The sequence below is a fragment of the Caretta caretta genome, chromosome 2 (assembly GCF_965140235.1).
Source record: "Caretta caretta isolate rCarCar2 chromosome 2, rCarCar1.hap1, whole genome shotgun sequence".
Classification (NCBI taxonomy): domain Eukaryota; kingdom Metazoa; phylum Chordata; order Testudines; family Cheloniidae; genus Caretta; species Caretta caretta.
Window position 1 is genome coordinate 75,413,312 of NC_134207.1, and position 23,081 is coordinate 75,436,392.

The 23,081-nt window shown below is 45.4% G+C and overlaps 1 protein-coding gene and 1 long non-coding RNA gene across 17 annotated transcripts in view; one reads left to right on the plus strand and one right to left on the minus strand.

Annotated features, from left to right (window-relative positions):
- The window catches only part of DTNA (dystrobrevin alpha), a 298,132-nt gene extending 295,498 nt beyond the window's left edge, over positions 1 to 2,634 (minus strand). For 14 of the 16 annotated variants that reach the window (XM_048840578.2, XM_048840596.2, XM_048840588.2 and 11 more), the window contains exon 1: positions 2,390 to 2,634. In XM_048840578.2, the coding sequence (XP_048696535.1) occupies positions 2,390 to 2,634 (245 nt within the window). Of the gene's footprint in view, positions 1 to 1,947; positions 1,972 to 2,389 lie in introns of those variants that run through there. The other 2 variants (XM_048840591.2, XM_048840593.2) reach the window with 2 other exon arrangements.
- The window catches only part of LOC125632421 (uncharacterized), a 31,251-nt gene continuing 10,771 nt past the window's right edge, over positions 2,602 to 23,081 (plus strand). The window contains exons 1-2 of the long non-coding RNA XR_012666987.1: positions 2,602 to 2,919; positions 19,184 to 19,376. This is a non-coding gene — a long non-coding RNA (uncharacterized LOC125632421). The remainder of the gene's footprint in view (positions 2,920 to 19,183; positions 19,377 to 23,081) is intronic.

The following is a 23,081-nucleotide window of genomic DNA, read 5'->3' on the forward strand; positions in this document are numbered from 1 at the left end:
TTCAGCAGTTTTTAGATTGTGAAATCAAGAGGATTCCATGTGGGTGTCACCAGCACATCTCCTTCCAGGATCAGGGCCTGATACTGTTATAAGTGAGAGCAGAATCAGGAATGTTTGCGTATGCATAACATTGATGTAAACTATTGTTGGTATACATTATAACACACAAAAAAATGTACATGGAGCAGATTACACTGAGACACAATTGGGGGGCCACATACACAGTGTCACATTCATAATTTATGTGCTCAGGCAGTGGGTGAGGGGTAATTTTGTATTTACTCCTACTCTTGCATGAGTGTAGCTACTTATTTTGGTTATAACTAAATCTCTCTCTAATAGGACAATACAGAATTTTGCACTTTATGCACTGCTGTTTATAAACATGAGGAATTCATTTTCATATTTTATTGTAATCATAATCATAACTTGACCATAAATTCTGTTCGTGTGGTAAAACAATAAACACTACCAATACATTCAGTGCTGATATTGGGTAAATATGGGAAATTTGCCATTGACTTTAGTGGGAGCAGGATCAAGCTCTAAGAGTTGGCAGTGGTTATCATTGAAGAGGTGGTACAAAGTCATAAGTTATGGAACTGAATTTGAACACACACTAACACATCTTTTGTCAACAGGTTACCTTTTTTAAAAAAAAAGGACACAGCACTAATTTTTTACACTTTTTATCACTTCATTAGTGAATAGTGTACCGGGTGTCAAAAGTGTGACAGATCCCCATAATGTGTTTGTCCCATGGTGTTGGTGATACATATGCAATATATGCTAACATTCAACTGAAAGCTTAGAAAAATACTGTTGGATTCTACAGCAATGATGGAGTTACAGCTGAAAACGTTTTCCTTTTTTAAAAAAAATATTATATAACCATCCCCAATGCTGGAATAATAGGGAAAAATGGCAGCAAAGTGTTCAAAAGAGAACAGTAACTTACACAACTTTGAGCTTGAGACAGGACTGAAATTCTAGAAATAATAAGCTTATGATGTTGTTTCAACACATTCTATTTCATGAACCTCTCATTTCAAAACCTTCTAGGTCACTGATAAATATCAGGATTTATCAAGTGACATTTATTCACACTAGTGTTTAAACACCATCTGAAACATTGCATATACTAAGAAATGAATTCCTATGCACATTTATGAGGTTCATCTGACCACAGTACCTCTAAAAGCTTAATTTAATTTTTAAGTAATAATTATTCTATGGGTAAAGGCTATTACAGTATAGTATGATCTAACTATTCTGCAGTGACTAGGATATTCATTGCAAATTATTAAAGTTTGTGAATTAGCAAGTAAGTGGACAGACAATTACAAATACAAAGATAATGCATTATCAAGTATATTTCAATCATTTATTTAGCCAGTTTTCAGTTACTTGATGATAATACTTCATAGCACACCCGTGAAAGTGCTCCCTGATACATTTGGTAAAAATTATAGACTCCACTAAGTTAAATTTCTAGAAAAAAACTTACAGAGCTGGTGTTTAAAGATGCTAGAATTTTATTAATCAGAGCTAGATTCATCTGTCCCTCTTCCAATCAGCCTGTATGTACACACATACACAAACATCTTACAACTGCCAGAATCATCAATGGAACGGCAAGTACGTTTAAAGCCCAGTGACCGGCAACGTGCACCTTCACCATTGAAAAAAACCCAACCCCACAGAAAAGCTGAAGTACAGTAAAAGTCAAATAACATATGTCGCAGGCCTATGAAAAATTCCCTGTGCTCCCCCCGTCTCCCCACATACACACTCTCCCTCTCTGCACATGAATGTATATATTGGTAATGTTTGGTAATGGAATGCATGATGCCAATAACCATCAGACCTTATCAAAAAGGGAGCTCTCCCACCGGGACCTACTTAATAGCAGACACCAAGTTATCACCCCCATTTCCCCCTTCTTACCACCTCAAGAATTCAGTATCAGCATCCCTCTCTCTGTGTAGCAGGGCAACTCCAGCTTGGGTATTTCATACATTGGAAAAATGAATGCATAACAACGTACCAATGCAAATATGAGTCACCCAAAATATATTTATATCTAAGTGGGCAACAGGCTGAATAACCCTCTCCCTGCCAGCACATCCTTCCCCTTAGCCATTTCCACTGACACCGCAGTGCATTGCAACACTAGCAGCCGCCTCTGGCTCAGAAATTTTCATCCCTCCCTGCCTCCCTCCCCCCCCTCCAATATTAAATACTCCTCAGGCTCTTTGCAGTGGTGGGAACCATCCTTAATGGAGGCTTCAGAATCCTCTGCGAGCCTTTTGGCTTTTGCCTGGGAAAAGGGGGGGAGGGAAAGGAGAGGTGAGGGACAAGATGAGTGAAGGAATGAATGAATTGCTACCTCCAGAAAGGCTCTGTGGGCTGATGCTTGCTCCTGCTCCTGCTGCTGCTGCTGCTGTCACAGCGGATCAGCTGATATTTACCTGTGAGGTAATGCACACTCTGTAAGGTCACCATGCACCCACTGAAATAGAGTGCAAAGCAGGAGAGAGGCAGAGAGAGGGAGCTGCTGCCGCCGCTTCCCGCTGCGAGCCGAGAGGCGGCACCGCGCGCAGGCTGCTGATGCGGCTGCAGCTCCTGGCACATGCTGCAGGTGTCAGGGCAGAAGCTGCCCTGCCTCAGACGGTACCCATCGCGCGTCTGCCCATGCTCCGGCCCCCGCGCTCGCCCTCATCATGGGCGTGTGCGCAACCTCTGCACATGCCTAGTGGGCCCGGGAAGCCACGGGGAAGCCGCTGCCCGGCCCCGGCCCTGCGCCTGGAGGAGTCTCGCTGCCCTTCCCCGGACGCACCTTGGCCCTGCCGGAGCCGCGCGGGGAGCGGAGCGGAGCAAGGGGCCGGAGGGAGGACGTGTTGGGGGATGGAGGAGCAGGTGGGACTGGGGGCAGGGAGCGCAGCAGATTTGGGGGTGGGGGGAGCAAATCGGGGGCCAAGCGGTCGGGGGATGGGCGCTCAGGTGCGGGGGATTTAGGAGCCGCGGGGGACGCAGGAGCAGATCGGGGGAGGAGCGGGTCAGTGGGGCGCATTGGCAGGATCGCAGCTCGGGGCCGATCAGCTGGGGATGTCGGGGGCGGGTGGTGAGGGTGGCGCAGCTTGGGGGTGGGTGCGCGGGTAGAGAGGCAGAGCCCGAGCGTGGGGGGCTTGATGGAGGAGCAGCAGATCAGGAGGGGGCTGCACATACTGGGGGTGGGGGGGTTGGATTGTCAGTATCCGAACCGAAATGCGGAGTGACATACAAAGTCACAGCGCATCACGTAGGAAATATCCCTTGTGCTGGAACCGGAGTTCGTCCCCTCTTCTGATCCATTGTTAGCTGGGCAGTGACGTCACCCTGTTTCCCCTTGAACATTACCTCCCAGGAGGGGCGGGTTTTGTTCCAAGGGCCTTAGAACCTGCATTGTACAACGGAATCAGTAAAGCTATAGAAGAAAGAGGTTCACTTTTTAGTGACGTCCTGGTCACATATTAATTCAAATGTTTGGCTGTTTTAATATTTGTTTTCTAATTTGCATGTGGTCTCCCTAAGTAGTAATGGTTCTACTAATGTCAGAAAATGTGCCACCTTGTATAAATGTTAGTAATTGTTTTGCTAATGAAGTACTTTGTCAATTCCACCTAATTATTTTGCAAAAATTTATAAACCTGTTCTGGTGATGTGTAATATCTGTGTCTGTTTAAATTGACAGATAAGCTATTTTCACGACATTAGTTAACAAAAAATATTACAACCCTTCCTGAACAGAATTTTTCCTATGAGAGGGAAGCCACTTATAGTACTAGAACCTTGAAGATTTAATGTATTTTCTTTCCTAAGTGCTAATGTATTTTGAATCGCATTTTTCACCTCCACACTCAGTCCTCATATAGCCCTCTTATTTGAGCTACAGTGGGAAGAGCAGATTTAAGCCTTAGTACATTGAATTACAGTATGTATAGAACCACATTGTCCTATTTCCCAACTTTAAACGCATGAACCTACATACAGATTTAGACCCTGCTCCTGCAGGGAGTCGTGTGTGCTTAGCTTTATTCATATGAGCAGTTCCCTTTAAGTCAATGGGACTGCTCATATGAGGAAAGGTGAGCATGTGTATAAGTGTAGGATTGCAGCCTCACACTATAAGTAGCCCGATGTTGATGAACCAGTCACAGCTTCTATTGACTGCAGCACTTCTGAAAATCATGACACTTACACTTAGAAGCCTAAATATGATTTTAGGAGAATTAACATTAGGCATTCAGGTTTGAAAATGTTGGCCCTAGTATCAAAGTAATGTGATTCCCATGCTCCCCAAACATGGCTTGTCCAACTGTTCAGAACCCATTCAGTGTGGGGGTTTAATACTGCAAGGTGCTCAAGGCTCAGCACTTGGCAGGATCGGGTTCTAAAGTGCTCATCTCCTTCCTCTATCACACATTACCTGAAAATTAGAAGCAGCTATCTTTATGACAGATCTAATACATGCAGTGTTTCAAACAATAATATTTGAAAGTGATTGTTTCTGTTCTGCTTTTGCAGATTTTCCCATCTGCTTTGGGCTACACATGAAAATTGTTAACTGACATTGTGTGTAATTCTTTAGCTCCACTGCTTATGTCAGAACAAAGAACACTTGAGAGACTGATGCTGCCAGTCATTACTCCTCACACAACTTCAGGGGGATTCTTTGTAGGCAGAAGGGTCTGTGCTAAGTGTACCTTGTTGTAGGATTGGGGGCTTAATTAATACAAGCACAATGACAACACAATGACAAGCACAAGCACAATGACAACTGGTTGAGGGGAAGTGTGATTATGCTGCAGGCCAAAATATGGGTTGTGAGGTATTTTGGGGTGTTATATATGTGAATATATGAATAGTCTATATGATGCTCTACCTTAAAAAGAGCAATTTTACGGAAAGCATGTAAAAGAGGAGAGAGGGGAGGCATTAGCGATTGAGGGCCTGATTCTCATTTACCTTTAGAACCCTTTACACTCAATTTAATGGCCCTTTTACACCGTTCTAGTGTCCCACAATTCATAGATCCCAGCAGTTGGACAAAGCACAATGGGATATTTTCCCAGAATGCTGAGCACTTATTTCTAAATATGTCAGTGCTGTTTGTATGCACTGATTCAGAGGGAAGTGGGTAAAACCCAGCTGTGTGAATGCAATTGTTTTGAAACAGTTAGCTTAATCTGCAAAAACCACACCCTGTGAATAAATCCTTTGTGTAAATGAGAATCGGGTCCATAATCAAGAGAGGAGTCCAAGGCAATAGGAGACACAATGAAAGAAGGTGCATAGTGAGAATGGTAAAAGGATGTGATACAGGCATGGCAGATACCACAGAGGATAGCCTGGTGTTATGCTCTTTTTTGGCAGAGCCTAGGGGGCATAGGGGGATATCCGAAGCAGGGAGCCTGCTAAACAACCAGTGGGGCCACTGGATGATCAAGCTGCTAAAGGAGTACTCAAGGACGATAAGGCCATTGTGGAGAAACTAAATAAATTCTTTGCATCGGTCTTCTCCCTCACATCCCCAGCCGTGATTCCCTGAGCCATTCTTTTTAGGGGACAAATCTGAGGACCTGTCCCAGATTGAGGTGTCATTAGAGGTGGTTTTGGAACAAATTGATAAACTAAACAGTAATAAGTCACCAGGACCAGATGATAGTCACTCAAGAGTTCTGAAGGAACTCAAACGTGAAATTGCAAGACTACTAACTGTAGTCTGTAACCTATCATTTAAATCAGCATCTGTACCAAATGATTAAAGGATAGCTAATGTGACACTAATTTTTTTTAAAAGGGCTCCAGAGGTGATCCCGGCAATTACAGGCTGGTAAGCCTGACTTCAGTACCAAGCAAACTGGTTGAAACTATAGTCAAGAACAAAATTGTCAGGCACAGATGAACATAATTTGTTGGAGAAGAGTCAACATGGTTTTTGTAAAGGGAAATCATGCCTCACCAATCTGCTAGCATTCTTTGAGGGAGTCAACAAGCATGTAGACGAGGGGAATCCAGTGGATATAGTGTACTTAGATTTTCAGAAAGGCTTTGACAAGGTCCCTCACCAAAGGCTCTTAAGCAAAGTAAGCTGTCATGGGATAAGAGGGAAGGTCCTCTTATGGATTGGTAACTGGTTAAAAGATAGGAAACAAAGGGTAGGAATAAATGGTCAGTTTTCAGAATGTAGAGAGGTAAATAGTGGTGTCCGCCAGGAGATTGTACTGGGCCCAGTCCTATTCAACTTATTCATAAATGATCTGGAAAAAGGAGTAAACACTGAGGTGGCAAAATTTGCAGATGATACAAAACTACTCAGGATAGTTAAATTCCAGGCAGACTGCGAAGAACTACAAAAGGATCTCTCAAAACTGGGTGAGTGGGCAACAAAAAGGCAGATGAAATTCAGTGTTGATAAATGCAAAGTAATGCACATTGGAAAATACAATCCCAACTATACATATAAAATGATAGGGTCTAAATTAGCAGTTACCACTCAAGAAAGATCTTGGAGTCATTGTGGATAGTGTTCTGAAAACATCCCCTCAATATGCAGCGGCAGTCAAAAAAGCCATAAGGATAGATAATAAGGCAGAAAATATCACATTGCTAATAGCCATTGAAGGACCTATCCTCCATGAATTTATCTAGTTCTTTTTTGAACACTATTATAGTTTTGACCTTCACAACATCCCCTGGCGACAAGTTCTGCAGGTTGACTGCACGTTGAATGAAGAAGTGTAGCAGATCAACGCTCACCGGCACAGCACCTCCTGCTGGTCATCTGGGCACTAGCTCTTTTCCAACCTCAGAGCACCCTCTGCTGGCCAGTGTCTCGCCTGCCTCAGGGCCCCATGTCTGTCTCGGATCCCGGTGCCCTTTACCTTGGAGTTCTGCCCCAGCAGTACCCCCACACTCTGGGTCTCCCCTCCCAGAGGAACCCCAAACCCTCTAGGCCCACCTTGCCTTTGTGGCTACTGCCAGTTGTCATCTAGCCCTCTTTCACTGGGGTAAAAATGCAGTTTGTAATGGCCACTCATCACTGGCAAGGGGGCTGGACCAGCTGCCTTTCCCTTCAGCCCTGGTACCTCCCTAGGCCTTTACCAAGGCCTCAGCCTGGGGAGTTGCCAGGCTGGAGCTCCCCAGCTCTGCTCACCCTCCCCCAGCACTGTTCTGCTTCCGTCACCCTGTGCTCCCAGGTAGTTAGGCCCATCTCTGTGGCCACTTCCCCAATCAGCCTACTCTTTTCTCCCAGGAGCAGGGTATCTGTCCCGCTACAAGAAGTATTTTCTTTTGTTTGTTTTAAATCTGCTGCCTATTCATTTCATTGGGTGACCCCGGTTCTTGTGTAATGCGAAGAAGAAAATAACACTTCCTTATTCACTTTCTTCACACCATTCACGATTTTAAAGACTTCTATAATATCCCCTCTTAGTCGTCTCTTTTCCCAACCTGAAAAGTCCCAGTCTTTTTAATCTCTCCTCACATGGAAGTGGTTCCATACCCCTAGTCATTTTTGTTGCCCTTCTCTGTATCTTTTCCAATTCTAATATATCTTTTTTGAGATGGGGTGACTAGAACTGCACATAGTATTCAAGGTATGGGCATACCATACCATGGATTTATATAGTGGTATTACGATGTTTTCTATCTTCTTATCTATCCCTTTCCTTATGATTCCTAACATTCAGTTCCCTCTCCTGCCCCCCTCCCCCCTTTTTTTTAAACTGCTGGTACATATTGAGTAGATGTTTTCAAAATATTATCCACAGTGACTCCAAGATCTCTTTCTTGAGTGGTAACAGCCAATTTGATCTCATCATTTTGTATTATAGTTGGGATTATGTTTTCCAATGTGCATTACTTTGCATTTTGATCATTGAATTTCATCTGCCATTTTGTTGCCCAGCGACCCAGTTTTGTGAGATCCTTTTGTAATTCTTCGCAGTCTGCTTTGGACTTCACTGTCTTGAGTAACTTTGTATCACCTCACTGTTTACCCCTTGAATATGTTGAGCAGTACTGGTCCCAGTACAGATTCCCGGGGGACACCACTATTTACCTCTCTCCATTCTGAAAACTGAAAAACAGATTTTGATAAATGAATGGGGGTGAGCTCCCTTTTATGGACACCTAGCCAGCCAGTTAGCTATAAAACCCCTGTTAGTAGCTGTTCTATACTTGCTTTACCTGTAAAGGGTTAAAAAGTCCATAGCTAAAAGGAAGGGAGTGGGCACCTGACCAAAAGAGCCAATGGGAAGGCTAGAACTTTTTAAAATTGGGGAAAAACTTCCCCTTTGCTGTCTGTGTTATTCTCCTGGTGAGAGAGACAGGGCTGGAACTATGCTGTAAAAAGCTTTGGGCCAGCTATGAAAAATCACCAGGTCATACCTAGAAATTACTCATTTGAAACCCCAGATATGTAAGTAGATCAGGAAATGTCTAGGAAGATGCGATTAGATTTCTCTCTTATTTCTTTATGGCTTGTGGACTCCTCTGTGCTAATCCTAGGTGCTTTTGTTTTGCTTGTAACCTTTAAGCTGGACCTCAAGAAGCTATCTTGATGCTTAATCCTTGTAATTGTTTTTTTTTCCAAATCTAGCAAAAAGCCTAAGTTAGAGGATGTATTTTCTTTTGTTGTTGTTGTTACTAAAATTTATCTTTTTTAAGAACAGGATTGGATTTGTGTGTCTCTAAGAGGTTTGTGCACATCTTGTTTAATTAGCTGGTGGCAACAGCTGATTTCCTTTGTTTTCTTTTTCAGCTCTTCCCCAGAGGGGAGGTGAAAGGGCTTGAAGGTACCCCACAGGAAGGAATTCCCAAGTGTCCTTCCTGGGTCCTCAAAGGGGTTTTTGCACTTGGGTGGTAGCAGCATCTACCCATCCAAGGTCAGAAAAAACTTGTAACCTTGGGAGTTTAATACACGCCTGGAGTGGCCAGTATTATTTTTTTTATTATTATTTTAAGGGCCCCCACCTCCTACACTCAAAGGGCCAGAGTGGGGAATCAGCCTTGACACCAATAACACATGACTCCAGCTGTAGTCCCACTGAAATCAATGACACTACTTGTGGAGTAAAGTATTACTCCCTTTGAGAATGGGTATTTCAGTCTGGCCCAGAGTGAGTGTTTTCAGTTTGAAGTGTGCATGCAAAGCCAGAAAAAGTTTACATCGAATGAAGGATCACATTTAGGAAGAATATTAGATTGATACAGCTCAGAAAGTGCCTTGCTGTGGAACAGAGTTGAAAACAGATGTGTGGGTATTTCCTGAGTGGTGTACAAATTGTACACCATTGTACATCACTATGTGTACCTACTTATGGACCAAGAGCCTGGTTCACCACTGCTTTACTCCAATTTTACATAGGTAAATTACATAGATTTCAGTGGAAAACAATTATTTAAGTGAAAATACACTAGCATAAAACTGGAATCAGACAGCTGTAAATCAGGGCTCAAGGGAGCAAACTGAAGCGTAGGCATTGTCCGAAGGGTATGTCAGCCTTCACAATTTACAGCCCATAGATTTCAGGGTGTCCTATAGCCCTCAGAACTTGCAACCCATAGATTTCATTGCCAGAAGCTAAGATGGCTAACAGGCACATTTGGAGGCAGGTGCAAAAGGTGGGTTGACGGTTTCCTGCTGACTTTGCCAATTATTGTACATTGCCTTGCATTACCTCCTCCATCCTTCTTTCACTCCTGCTGCTGTCCTCCTTGCATCTCCTGGATCAGCTGTGTGTGCTGTGTTAATGGAGGGGCCCCGGCACCTTCCCAGTTCACAGTGCCACCATGTGCTAAGCAGGGGTAAGCCTGAGCCAGCTCAGCCCCAGCCACCTGCACAAAGGCTTTGCAGCCTCTGCCAGGCTTCGAAGGAGTGATTTTGTTTTTCTGAGCATTGCCCCCATTTTGGGTCTCTCTTAAGCACAGCACATGTTGGCAGCTGCAGCACAGTGGAGGGGATTCCCTCTGAGTTAAGGATCCACCGACCAGGATTTCATTTCCCCCGCATCCACTTACTGTGTGTGCTATCTGCAGCCTCTTTGCTGGAGGTGCCCTGATTTCTCTCTCACACACACACCAATAGACAGCAGCTGAGGATCAGGTTCTCAGTCTCTGCAAAAGCTTCTGTGCTGGAGATGGCCTCATTTCTCCCACGCTGAGCATCTGACATATTCTGTGCTGGAGCTGTCCGTATTTTACACCCACCCAGTTACCCTCCCCTCTGTTCCAGAAGTTACTTATTTTCCACCCTCAGACTGCGTGTGTCATTCTCTCTGCTGGAAGTGTCCTCCGACTCCCTCTCCCACTGCATGTAGTACATCTTCTGTGTCGGATGCGCCCTTATTTCTCCCACCTGCTGTGGGTATAATGTAAGGTCAAATTTTTCGCATAGTGTTGCTTAAAGCACCTAACTCCATCCTTAGGAAACTGTGTAAAAGTGGCCTGAGTTTTGGAAGTTCTGGGCATTCGCAACACCCCCAAAAGTGAATGAGAGCTGCAAGTTCTCAACACCTCTAAAAATCAAGCCATTTTACATAGGTGCCTAGATGTGAAGTTAGGTGCGTTACTTGTGAACCACACTTGGATATTTTGGTTTTCATGTTTTAACTGGAGTTGGAGTTAATGCATCTAAAATATCCCTAGTTCTCCTATCACTGTGACAGGTAGGCCTCAATTTATAAGATCAACAGTCTGTGAAACCAAGCTGTAAACAGAGTTTGTTCGATTGAAATATGTGTTTATTACTCCTTTCTTTAACTAAAGGTATGTCTACACTGGCGGAGTTACAGCACCGTTCAGAGAGCACTGAAGGGAAACCACTGTTGTGTGTTCACACTGTCAGCTGCCTGTGCAATAGCATGTTCACACTTGTGGCACTTGCAGTGGTATTCGGAGCGGTGCACTCTGGGCAGCTATCCCACAGAGCATCTCTTCCTCTTCTGCCGCTAAGAGTTGTGGGAAGGCAGAAGAGGTTGCGGGGCATCTTGGCTCCTGTCCCAATGCCCCGTGATGCATTGCTTCGCATCCCCGCAATCCCTGTGCTTCTGTCTGCATTTGGCACCATCCTTCAACGGTTTGTATACTGCACACTCTGCTCTACCTTTTTGGTCTGCAGGAATGGATCCCACACTGTTGACCAAAATTCTGCTCGCTCTGACTAACATGTCACAAGTGGCAGTGGAGTTATTCCTTAAACTACAAAGGCAAGAGGAGTGCGACATTGATCTCGCCACACATAGTAGCTATGACACGAGATTGCTTGTGGCATTCACGGAGGTGCTGACCACAGTGGAATGCTGATTTTAGGCTTGGGAAACAAGCGCTGAGTGGTGGGATCACATCGTGATGCATGTCTGGGATGACGAGCAGTAGCTGCAGAACTTTTGGATGAGGAAAGCCACATTCATGGGACTGTGTGATGAGCTCATCCCAGCCCTGCGGTGCCAGGACACGAGAATAAGAGCTGCCCTGCCATCAGAGAAGTGTGTGGCGATTGCACTTTGGAACTGGCTACTCCAGACTGCTACCAATCGATCGCTAACCAGTTTGGAGTGGAAAAGTTGACTATTAGACTCATGTTGACAGAAATGTGCAGGGCCATTAATTGCATCCTGCTCCGAAAGACTGTGACTCTGGGCAGTGTACATGGCATTGTAGATGGCTTTGCACAGATGGGCTTCCCTAACTGCAGAGGGGCAATAGATGGTACGCATATTCCAATTCTGGCACCAGACCACCTAGCCACCGAGTACATTAATCTCAAGGGGTATTTCTCAATGGTTCTCCAGGAGCTTGTGGATTACCGTGGGCGTTTCACGCAGGCTCATCCAGAAAGGTGCATGATGCACGCATCTTTCAGAACACTGGCCTGTTCTGGAAGCTGCAAGCCGGGACTTTCTTCCTGGACGAGAAGATCACCATAGGGGAAGTCGCAATGCTCATTGTGATCCTGGGAGACTTTATCTACCCCTTAATGCCGTGGCTTATGAAGCCATACACGGGGCACCTTGACAGCAGCAAGGAGTGGTTCAACAGTAACAGGCAGAATGACTGTTGAGTGTGCTTTTGGCCGTTTAATGGCCCACTGGCACTGCCTATATGGGAGGCTGGATCTGGCTGATGACAATATTCCTATGCTTATAGCCGCATGCTGTACAATCCATAATATTTGTGAAGGGAAGGGTGAAAGCTTCACTCAGGGATGGATCACGGAGGCTCAGTGCCTGGAGGCTGAATTTGCACAGCCAGAGACCAGGGCTATTAGAGGGGTACATCACAGGGCCATAAGGATCAGGGATGCTTTGAGGCAGCAATCTGAAGATGAAAGCCACTAATATTTGTTGTGATGCTCAGTAGTGCAGTGCTTGTAATGCTAGGAGGTGATTGTGATTGGTGCAGATGGTGCACTATGAAGGTGTAAGAAAATTGCCTATTGCTTTGCAGGGCTCCATTTGCTTTGAATTAGTGGAATAAAGATTGCTTTCAAACCAAAACAATTCTTTTATTAAAAAACAACAACTGGAGGAGAGAGACAAACAAAAAAAAACACTTCAGCACTGAGGGGGATGGGGGAAGGGAGGGTGCCAGGAGGAGGTGGGGTCCTGGGACCGTTAAAGATTTGTGTATAGCCGGGTATCCTATCCAGCCTTCTCCTTTGGAGTACAGTGCAGAGGTTACTGTACTTCAGTAGGGCTACACTGCAGAGGGACGGGTGATGAGTGCAGTGGGTACTGGGAGTCCACAGGGCTGGACTGTGACAGGGCAGAGGAATGGAATGCAGCGGGTTCAGACTGGAGCCAGGAGGTTGAGAAGAGTGTGTTGGCGGTGTCTGGGGGGACGTATGGGAAAGAGTTTTGCGACAGCGGCTGCAGGGGAGGACGGATGTTGAGCTGCTCGGTTTGCAGTGCTAGTAGAGCCTGGAGCATGTCTGCTTGGCGCCCCATAACGTTTAAGAGCCGCTCCGTGGCTTCGTTCTGGTGCGTTGCGTTCTCCTTTCGGTCCCTCTTCTCGCTGTCCTGCCACTCCTTCAATTCTTGTTTTTTGGCCACGGAGTGATGACATCACAGACAAAGTCCTCTTCAGTTCTTCGTGGCTGCTTCCTAATTCTGCGCAGCCATTCAGCCGCTGATAACAAAGAGGGAGGCTGGGCTGTCAAAGTCATATCTGTGAAGCCAAAACATAACATTTTACAGAAGCAGTATTGTTTGCAACACACAGGCCAATGATTTAAAACATAGCCACTATTCACATACCAGTCACTAACTGGCTGACCTCAGGCAAGGATACATGAACCGCAAACCCCCCAAAATGGTGAGTAGCCGCAGGGGCAGGGTAAATAATTGTTCCCAGACCCTACGGGACACTGGCCATCTGACTCTTGGAGAGAGCCAGCACTGGGGGGGGGGGGGGGGCTTATAATCATTCCTGTCTCCACGTTTTCCACAGGCTGTGTTCATTATGGAAGATATCTCGCTGCTGAGGGTGAGCAGGGAATCAAGGGAGGGTCTTTTCCAAGACTGTGGCTTCCGCTCTGGCCCTTCTGCGACTCGCCTGTGTGCCACAATGGTCCCCACCCCCAGTGAAGCAGAGTGGTGCAGGAAAGTTACCGTTAATGAAGCAAGAAACAAAGCAGCTCTGCCAAAGAACCTGCGGCAGTGGATTGCCCAGTATCTCCAAGAGAGTTTCCTGGAGGTCTCTGAGGCAGACAGACAACAACCTGTTCCACCACTCAGACTAGGCATGTGGTGGTATGCACATCATACAGACACAAGCCTGCAGTCTGCAACCCTCCTGCCCCCAACAACTCGCTTCAGTGATTCAAAAAATCAAATCCACTTACCAGGGGCCTCCTCTCCTGTTTGCACTTTGCCAAGCTCCGACAGCTGTGACTGGCTAGCCTTCTCTGGAGTAGAGAAGAGCTCCTGGCTGCTTGCATCTCTGACCTCAGAGTCATCCTCTGCCTCTGGGTCCGCCTGCCCCTCCACATCCTCATCCAAGATTTCCTTCTGGCTCCATCCACTCCACCAGCACATGAGACACTGAAGTATCCACAGGGGCCTTCACAGTGGAGGTGGGGTCACCACCGAGAATCGCATCCAGCTCTTTGTAGAACCAGCAGCTTGTGGGCGCAGCACCGTAGTGGCAGTTTGCCTCCCGTGCCTTGTGGTAGGCCTTCCACAGCTCCTTCACTTTGACCCTGCACTGTAGCGTGTCCCGGTCATGGCCCCTTTCTGTCATGCATCATGAAATCTGTCCATAGGTATCATAATTCCTACAGCTGGAGCGCAGCTGGGACTGGACAGCCTCCTCTCCCCAAATGCTGATGAGGTCCAGCAGCTCGGCATTGCTTCAAGCGGGGGATCGACTGCTGCGTGGAGCAGGCATGGCTACCTGGAAAGATGCGCTGAGACCATTGCACGCATCACCGAGCAAACAGGAAGGGGACTTTCAAAATTCCCAAGGAATTTACAGGGTGGGGATAACGGATGGTCACCTGAGGGCAGGGCAGTAGAGTTCAAACTGTTGGATCATATTAAAGAAGTTCTGTATTAAAATCACAAATGAGTTTGATTCCCCAGAGTTTAAATTCCAAAGTATTACTAATTAAGAGGTCTCTTGGTTTTTGGTACTGTTTCTCTCCCTCTATGTGTGAAACTTGCAAGCTGCTAATTGTGTTAGTACATTCTAAGACAGAGTCTGTTCTCAAAGCAATTCACAGAGAGAGAGACTCAAAGCAATACTCCAACAACAGAAACAACACCCAGAGACTCCCCACCCTTTTGTTGTATTAACAATTGTGATTAAAATAGAGATAGAGGATGTATGTGGATGGATGCTTGGTGTGGATAATAACTGAATGATCAGGGAGGTGCCAGCCTAAGAATCCAGTGTCCATCGGCTGAAGAAGGCGTCAAGTGGAAATAACCAGAGGACCCCCCGGAGGGCAGACTGGAATCCACCCAACAGCCTCAAGAATGGGAGAACCAAAGAACAAGATAACATCTTGGAGCCGTCAGGAATGTGCTATCTGCTGATTGATTCAGCAACAGCATGATGAAGCAATTCCCATAGACTGGCATAGGAAGAAATTCCTATAAAAATAGACTCTAAAAAGTGAGAACTTTGGGGTCTGATTCTGCAAACCAACTTCCAGGAGCATCAGATGAGCATCTGACAAGGCCCTGCTCCCTCCTCATGTCCAGGCCACCTGGCCAGTGGCTTGGCATGAGCAACTCTAAGGCTGGTAACTATGATAACAACCTTGCAGAACCTGTGTGTGTGTGTGTTTGTATGAATGAATGTGTGAATAAATATGAGATTGAATGGAATGTTATAACTAGAACTAACTGCTTACTATGATTCTTTCTGTATTCACAATAAATGTGGTATTTTGCCTTTTTCCCTTTAATAAGATCCTGCTGGTTTTTATTTTATTGGTACAACAAAACGAATGACCAGAGAGATGAAAACAGGCATTGTGGGACACCTCCTGGAGGCCAATTGCAGCACTGTAATCGACCAAGGTGTCTACACCGGCACCACGGCGCTGTACCCCTGGTGCAGAAAGCTGTAGGCCTCTCGTCGGAGTGGGTTTTTTTTTTTTTATAGTGCTGCAGCTGTGCAGTTTCTCCACACTAAGTGGCTTGGCAGTGTGCACACCTTGACTGTACAGAAACTTGCAAGTGTAGACAAGGCCTAAGACTTTGTTACATATTAGCAGTTAAAGTAGCTATATTATTTTTAGTGTGCCAATAGTTTGTTTTTCTCAGTACAGACTACAGTACAAAAAACCTTTTGTAGTGGTAAACACCCATTTTTTCATGGTTTGTGTGTGTATAAAAAGATCTTCTGTACTTTCCACAGTATGCATCCGATGAAGTGAGCTGTAGCTCACGAAAGCTTATGCTCAAATAAATTGGTTAGTCTCTAAGGTGCCACAGGTACTCCTTTTCTTTTTGCGAATACAGACGAACACGGCTGTTACTCTGAAGACTACAGGATGAGGCACAACCCCTGTCCCCGGGAATTTACCATCTAAGTGTTTATAGTATTTAACATTAAGAATTGATTAGTATGTGGATATTTAAGAATTTGATTGATAATATGTTAGCAAGAAAACAAGTACATCTTTTATAATCTTTCCATTGATTTTATTTTTCTCTCCCCAAAATGAAAAGGTCTGGCTGGGTTAATATGTGCAGATTGCATCAGTAACTGGTGTGATCTAAGGCTCTCTCCCAGCTGTGGGAGTTAGAATAGGAACTTTAAATAGTCTTACCAAACTAATGGCTTTGCAGCAGCTGTATGAGATTTATGCAGAAGATTATGGCAGCCTCCAGAGAGGGCAGAGGGCATCAAAAACACATTGCAATGGACATTTAGTTATTTGCTTGCAGTGTGAGGCTACAGTTGCCTACTTAGGAAATATCAAGCAGCTGCTCTAAGTATTGCCTATTCTGTTCCAAGAAAAGTTTTTAAAATGTTTAAAAACTGTGTGAGTTCTTAAATATTTCTTGGAGGTGGAGAAACCAAGAGATATCCCTGTCTTCTGTTTCATGTTGTAGTTGTGTGACTACCCCAAGTTCAGTTATAAAAGGCTCACTCCTGTGCCACACCAGTTCTCCCATGGTGCCAGAGAGAATAAAGACTCTCAGGGGAGGATAAAGGACACTCAAAATGTTTTGTAGAAAAAAATAAATATTAACCCTTGCAATTAGAAACTTAGAGCACAAAGCTGGAAGCACAGAGTTACAAGTGGCTGTGAGAAAACAGATTGATGTTTCATTAAATTATTTTCCTTTAAAACAATTAGATTTCAGCTTGTCCAAGAGGGTATATTTTTAAGAGGGATACATTAACTAGAAATGTTATTCAAGACTTACTTGCTTTTGCATTTTATCTTCAAGAAATAAGAAACTCATGACTGATCCATGTCATTTTTAAAAGAGCAAGAACTCTGTAGACCCATACAATTGTTATCGAAAATCTATGTGTAAGTATATTGTTATTATTGTTTATTATTTGTACTAAGCCTCTAGAGGTCTCAATCAGGATCTGGGTCCCATTGTGCTAGATGGTATACAAACACAAACTAAAAAGACACAGTCCCTTTCCCAGTTTACAATTTAAGCACTGAAATAATCAATAGTAACAATATGGGGCTGTATGTAGCCTTTCATTAGAACCTTGGTATTTTGCATGCCACAGGTGAGCCAGCCAGATAAATAGAAGGCAACATTTGATAAGGGAAAATGAAGGTAAATGTATATAACAGTAAATCCTGTCTAAACTTTAGGGACTCATTAGTAATGTTTTATTTTTAAAATTAAAAAGTTGAAATTTTTAGTCAACTCTAGTCAGCTAACTTTTGAGGCAGTGTTGACAACATAGCTGAGGACAATAGTGGAAAGTTAATAAATTGACTTACCAGTACCTGTCATGAGATATTGTCATTTCTTTTCTCTTCTCTTCTGGGTTCAAGCCTGTAAACCTCCATCGCTATTAGTAGTCCTTACTCATTGGGGTCACTAGCATAAGCCTGTCAGTAAGAATTTTCAGTATCAGATTCTGTGATGGGACGTTCACCCACACCCAGCCCTGAAGAGGGCCAAGCTGGCTCAGAAGGGACTTATTAACCATACAGGCTGGACGTTGGGGAGAGCCAGGGATTGAAAAAGGCTTATTGATGATGAAGCTGGGTCTGAGCAGGCTGAGCAAGTACAAAGCCAAGAAGTTTGTAGCAGAAGGGGACTGTAGAGAGAGAGCATCTGCAGTCAATCTCCATGCACAGAAAGGTGGGTAGGAGGAAATCCAGAGGGTAAAAGGCCTGAGATCCTAGCCCTGCAGGAAGGTTTTACCCAGAGATACTGTGGGGAAGAAAGCCTGTGGAAGGTAGAGTGTGAAGAAGCCCAGGAAAAGAATAGCGAGGGTGGAGACTGTGGAGACCTTGGCTGCTGATTATAGGGTTTATGGGCTAGAACCTTGAGTAGCAGGTAGCTACCAGCCACTGGGAAAGTAGCACGGACTTAGAATTGGTACGGAGGACTGCCTGAGATGGCATATGGACAGTTTACCTAGCTGGGCTTTGATACCCTGGAAGGGAGGGGGTGCAGGGAACAGACTGTATAGTAACCTGGTTGGAGGGCTGAGTCATGAAGAGAGAGCACCTTGAGTCCTGGAGAGTGAGAAGGGGCCACAGGATGAGCGAGTGACAGAAGAGGGCTCTAGACCAGATGATAGCTGATCCCCAGACCCAGCCATGAAGAGGTTGCACTTCAGTTAGCGTACTCTGTTACAGGTTCCTTTTCTTCTTACTAGCAGGTAAGGGTTTGTCTCTTTACACAGCACACTAAACTTGGACTCTGACTCCGGTTTAAGCCCACACAGAAATCAGTCAGACTCTGCCAGAAACCCCTCTGACTCAAGTCAACTGCAAGGGAGGTGGGTCAGAACCAGAGTCCCACTGTCATGTGTGACAAAGCTCAGGCATTTTGCCATGTGGAAAGCTCAGGCATTTTGCCTAGTCAGGTCGCCAGACTCAGATCTTGAGTCCATTAACACTACGTTACAATCTCCTGGGACTGTGCTTCCCAGTCTTTCAATCCCAAAACTTCCCACTCATTTCCTGGAAAGTAAAAACAACCTCCTGGTTTAAATGCAGCTGCTCGGCATTCAAACCTTCATTTCCATGTGGCGTGGTCAACTGGGAACACAGTCAACCCTCATTTGCCTTAGCCTAGCTAGTTCTAAGAAGTTCTGCATCAAGTGCTAGCTGGCCAGAGGAACACTGCCGAATTCTGGTTAACTTCTGGTTTGAGGTGAGCAAGACATTCTACTTCAGCAATAGCACAAGAAATCATCATCATCATCTTTACATAACTATATCTGAGTGGTTGGAAGTGCTGGGGATCGACCAGACAGCAGAAAAATGCAGAGAGTGAAACAAGCTGCTGCAAATCAAGTACTACGAAGTTTAGGATGCTAGCGACACCTCTGGGAACTCCCAGTCTTCCTGCCTCTTTTACAAGGAATTCGACTGGGTATTGGGAATGGTAGCAAGCACTTATCCCAGACTGATGCAAGACAATCTACTGCACAGGGATAGTAACCTTATAACTCCCACCCCCTGTTACAGGCACCACCCGAGGAGAGCGAGCCACCAGGTGAAGGCCAAGAAGTGACCCTGGTGCTGAGGCCAGTACCCAAAGAGGCTATGCTGCTGGAGCAGCTATAGCACATTTTAGGTTTGTAATCAAAGGAGCTGTTTGGGAATGGCCTTGGGGAGCAGCCTGCTGCAGAACCAGCATCAGAGCAAGCACAGGTGCCTGGTGAGTTTCTGCCACCAAGTTTGTTATTATTAATATATGGCTGGGGGGGATTTCTGGCAGATGGGCCTATAAAGTTATTAATATGAACAGGGTTTTTGATGCGCCTCTGTCCATGGCAGAACCTATGCCATTTCCCTAGTGCCCCCACCTGCACCACATGAGATTCAAAATGGACACCGGGGTGTCAAGGTTCCTCCCCCACTCTGAACTCTAGGGTACAGATGTGGGGACCTGCATGAAAAACCTCCTAAGCTTATCTTTACCAGCTTAGGTCAAAACTTCCCCAAGGTACAAAATATTACCCCCGTTGTCCTTGGAGTGGCCGCTACCACCACCAAACTAATACTGGTTACTGGGGAAGAGCTGTTTGGACGCGTCCTTCCCCCCAAAATACTTCCCAAAACCTTGCACCCCACTTCCTGGACAAGGTTTGGTAAAAAGCCTCACCAATTTGCCTAGGTGACTACAGACCCAGACCCTTGGATCTTAGAACAATGAACAATCCTCCCAACACTTGCACCCCCCCCTTTCCTGGGAAATGTTGGATAAAAAGCCTCACCAATTTGCATAGGTGACCACAGACCCAAACCCTTGGATCTGAGAACAATGAAAAAGCATTCAGTTTTTACAAGAAGACTTTTAATAAAAAATAGAAGTAAATAGAAATAAAGAAATCCCCCCTGTAAAATCAGGATGGTAGATATCTTACAGGGTAATTAGATTCAAAAACATAGAGAACCCCTCTAGGCAAAACCTTAAGTTACAAAAAAGATACACAGACAGAAATAGTTATTCTATTCAGCACAATTCTTTTCTCAGCCATTTAAAGAAATCATAATCTAACACATACCTAGCTAGATTACTTACTAAAAGTTCTAAGACTCCATTCCTGTTCTGTCCCTGGTAAAAGCAGCATACAGACAGACACAGACCCTTTGTTTCTCTCCCTCCTCCCAGCTTTTGAAAGTATCTTGTCTCCTCATTGGTCATTTTGGTCAGGTGCCAGCGAGGTTACCTTTAGCTTCTTAACCCTTTACAGGTGAGAGGAGCTTTCCCCTGGCCAGGAGGGATTTCAAAGGGGTTTACCCTTCCCTTTATATTTATGACACGCCCCCCAAATCTCAGCTAGGGTGAAACACTGGCTGGGATTTCTTCCTGGAGCTCTAGGAAAAACAGAGTTAATAAGACACATGCATCTCTAAATATACTACCAAGTACATAAAGACTAACAATATTTTCCACATCTCAAGGACTATTTTAACCAGTTGATTCTGGGAAACTTTCACGGGAGAGTGCATCAGCCACTTTGTTAGAAGCTCCTGAGATGTGTTGGACGTCGAAATCAAAATCTTGGAGAGCTAAACTCCAACGAAGAAGTTTTTTGTTAGTTTCCTTGACGGTGTGAAGCCACTTCAGTGCAGCATGGTCGGTTTGCAGGTGGAAACGCTGTCCCCAAACATATGGGCGTAGCTTTTCCAGAGCGTAGACAATGGCGTAACATTCTTTTTCAGTGACTGACCAGTTGCTTTCCCTCTCAGACAGTTTTTTGCTGAGAAACACTACAGGGTGGAATTCTTGATCAGGTCCTTTCTGCATTAAAACTGCTCCCACACCACGCTCGGACGCATCTGTGGTTACTAGGAACGGTTTGTCAAAGTCTGGGGCCCTTAGTACAGGGTCAGACATGAGTGTCGCTTTAAGCTTGTTAAAGGCCTTCTGACACTTTCCGGTCCACTGAACAGCATTTGGCTGTTTCTTTTTGGTTAGGTCTGTCAGTGGGGCAGCGATTTGGCTGTAGTGCGGTACAAATCGTCTGTAATAACCAGCCAAGCCTAAGAAGGATTGAACCTGTTTCTTTGACTTTGGGACAGGCCACTTTTGGATAGCATCCACTTTGGCCTGTAGGGGGCTGATAGTTCCCTGACCCACCTGGTGTCCAAGGTAAGTCACTCTGTTTAGGCCTATTTGACACTTCTTAGCCTTAACAGTTAGTCCTGCCTCCCTTATGCGCTCAAGGACTTTTTGTAGATGTTCCAGGTGGTCTGCCCAGGAATCCGAAAATATGGCCACATCGTCAAGGTAGGCGACTGCATATTCTCCTAATCCCGCTAGGAGACCATCTACAAGTCTTTGGAAAGTGGCGGGTGCATTTCGCAGCCCGAAAGGGAGTACATTAAATTCATACAGCCCGAGATGTGTGATGAAGGCTGACCTTTCCTTGGCAGATTCATCTAGCGGTACCTGCCAGTACCCCTTGGTTAAGTCCAAGGTAGAGATGAACTGGGCCCGTCCCAGTTTCTCTAATAGTTCATCTGTGCGTGGCATTGGGTAGTTGTCTGGGCGAGTTACAGCATTTAGCTTACGGTAGTCCACGCAAAAACGTATTTCCCCATCTGGTTTGGGAACTAGAACCACTGGAGATGCCCATGCACTTTCAGAGGGGCGGATTACCGCCATCTGTAACATATCCTGGATCTCCCGTTCTATAGCAGTTTTAGCTTGAGGAGACACCCGGTAAGGTTGGACCCTAATTGGGTGAGCATTACCTGTGTCAATGGAGTGGTATGCCCGTTCAGTCAGTTCTGGGGTGGCTGAGAACGTTGGCGCGTAGCTAGTGCACAGCTCCTGGATCTGCTGTCGCTGCATACGCCCAAGGGTCATGGAGAGGTTCACCTCTTCCACACCACCAGCACATTTCCCTTCGTAGTAAACACCTTCAGGCCACTCAGCGTCGTCTCCTCCCTGGGCTGTAAACTGACAAACCTTTAATTCTCTGGAATAAAAGGGCTTTAGAGAATTAATATGGTACACCTTAGGCTTCCGGTTGGAGGTGGGGAATGCTATGAGATAATTAACAGCTCCCAGGCGCTCCTGGACCATGAATGGCCCTTCCCACGATGCTTCCATTTTATGGGCCTGGAGCGCCTTTAAGACCATGACCTAGTCTCCTACTTTGAAGGAACGCTCTCTGGCATGTTTATCATACCAGGCTTTTTGCTCTTTTTGAGCATCCTGTAAGTTTTCTCTAGCAAGGGCTAAAGAGGTTCGGAGGGTGTTTTGGAGGTTGGTTACGAAGTCCAGAATGTTAGTTCCTGGAGACGGTGTAAATCCCTCCCATTGCTGCTTCACCAACTGCAATGGCCCCTCACTCATGGCCATATACAAGTTCAAATGGGGAAAACCCTAAACTGGGATGTGGTACAGCTCTGTAGGCAAAGAGCAACTGCTGCAACACTAGGTCCCAATCATTGGAGTGCTCATTTACAAATTTACGTATCATGGCCCCCAAAGTTCTATTAAACTTCTCCACCATGCCATTTGTTTGATGATGGTAAGGAGTGGCAAACAAGTGATTTACCCCATGAGCTTCCCAAAGGTTTTTCATAGTTCCTGCCAGGAAATTACTCCCTGCATCTGTGAGGATGTCGGAGGGCCAACCTACCCTGGCAAAAATGTCTGCTAGTGCCTGGCACACACTTTTAGCCCTGGTGTTGCTTAGAGCTACTGCTTCCGGCCATCGGGTGGCAAAATCCATGAAAGTCAGTATGTACTGCTTTCCTCTGGGTGTCTTTTTCGGAAAAGGACCCAGAATATCCACAGCTACTCGCTGAAATGGAACTTCAATGATGGGGAGTGGCTGGAGAGGGGCTTTGACCTAGTCTTGGGGTTTTCCCACTCTTTGGCACACCTCACAAGACTGGACAT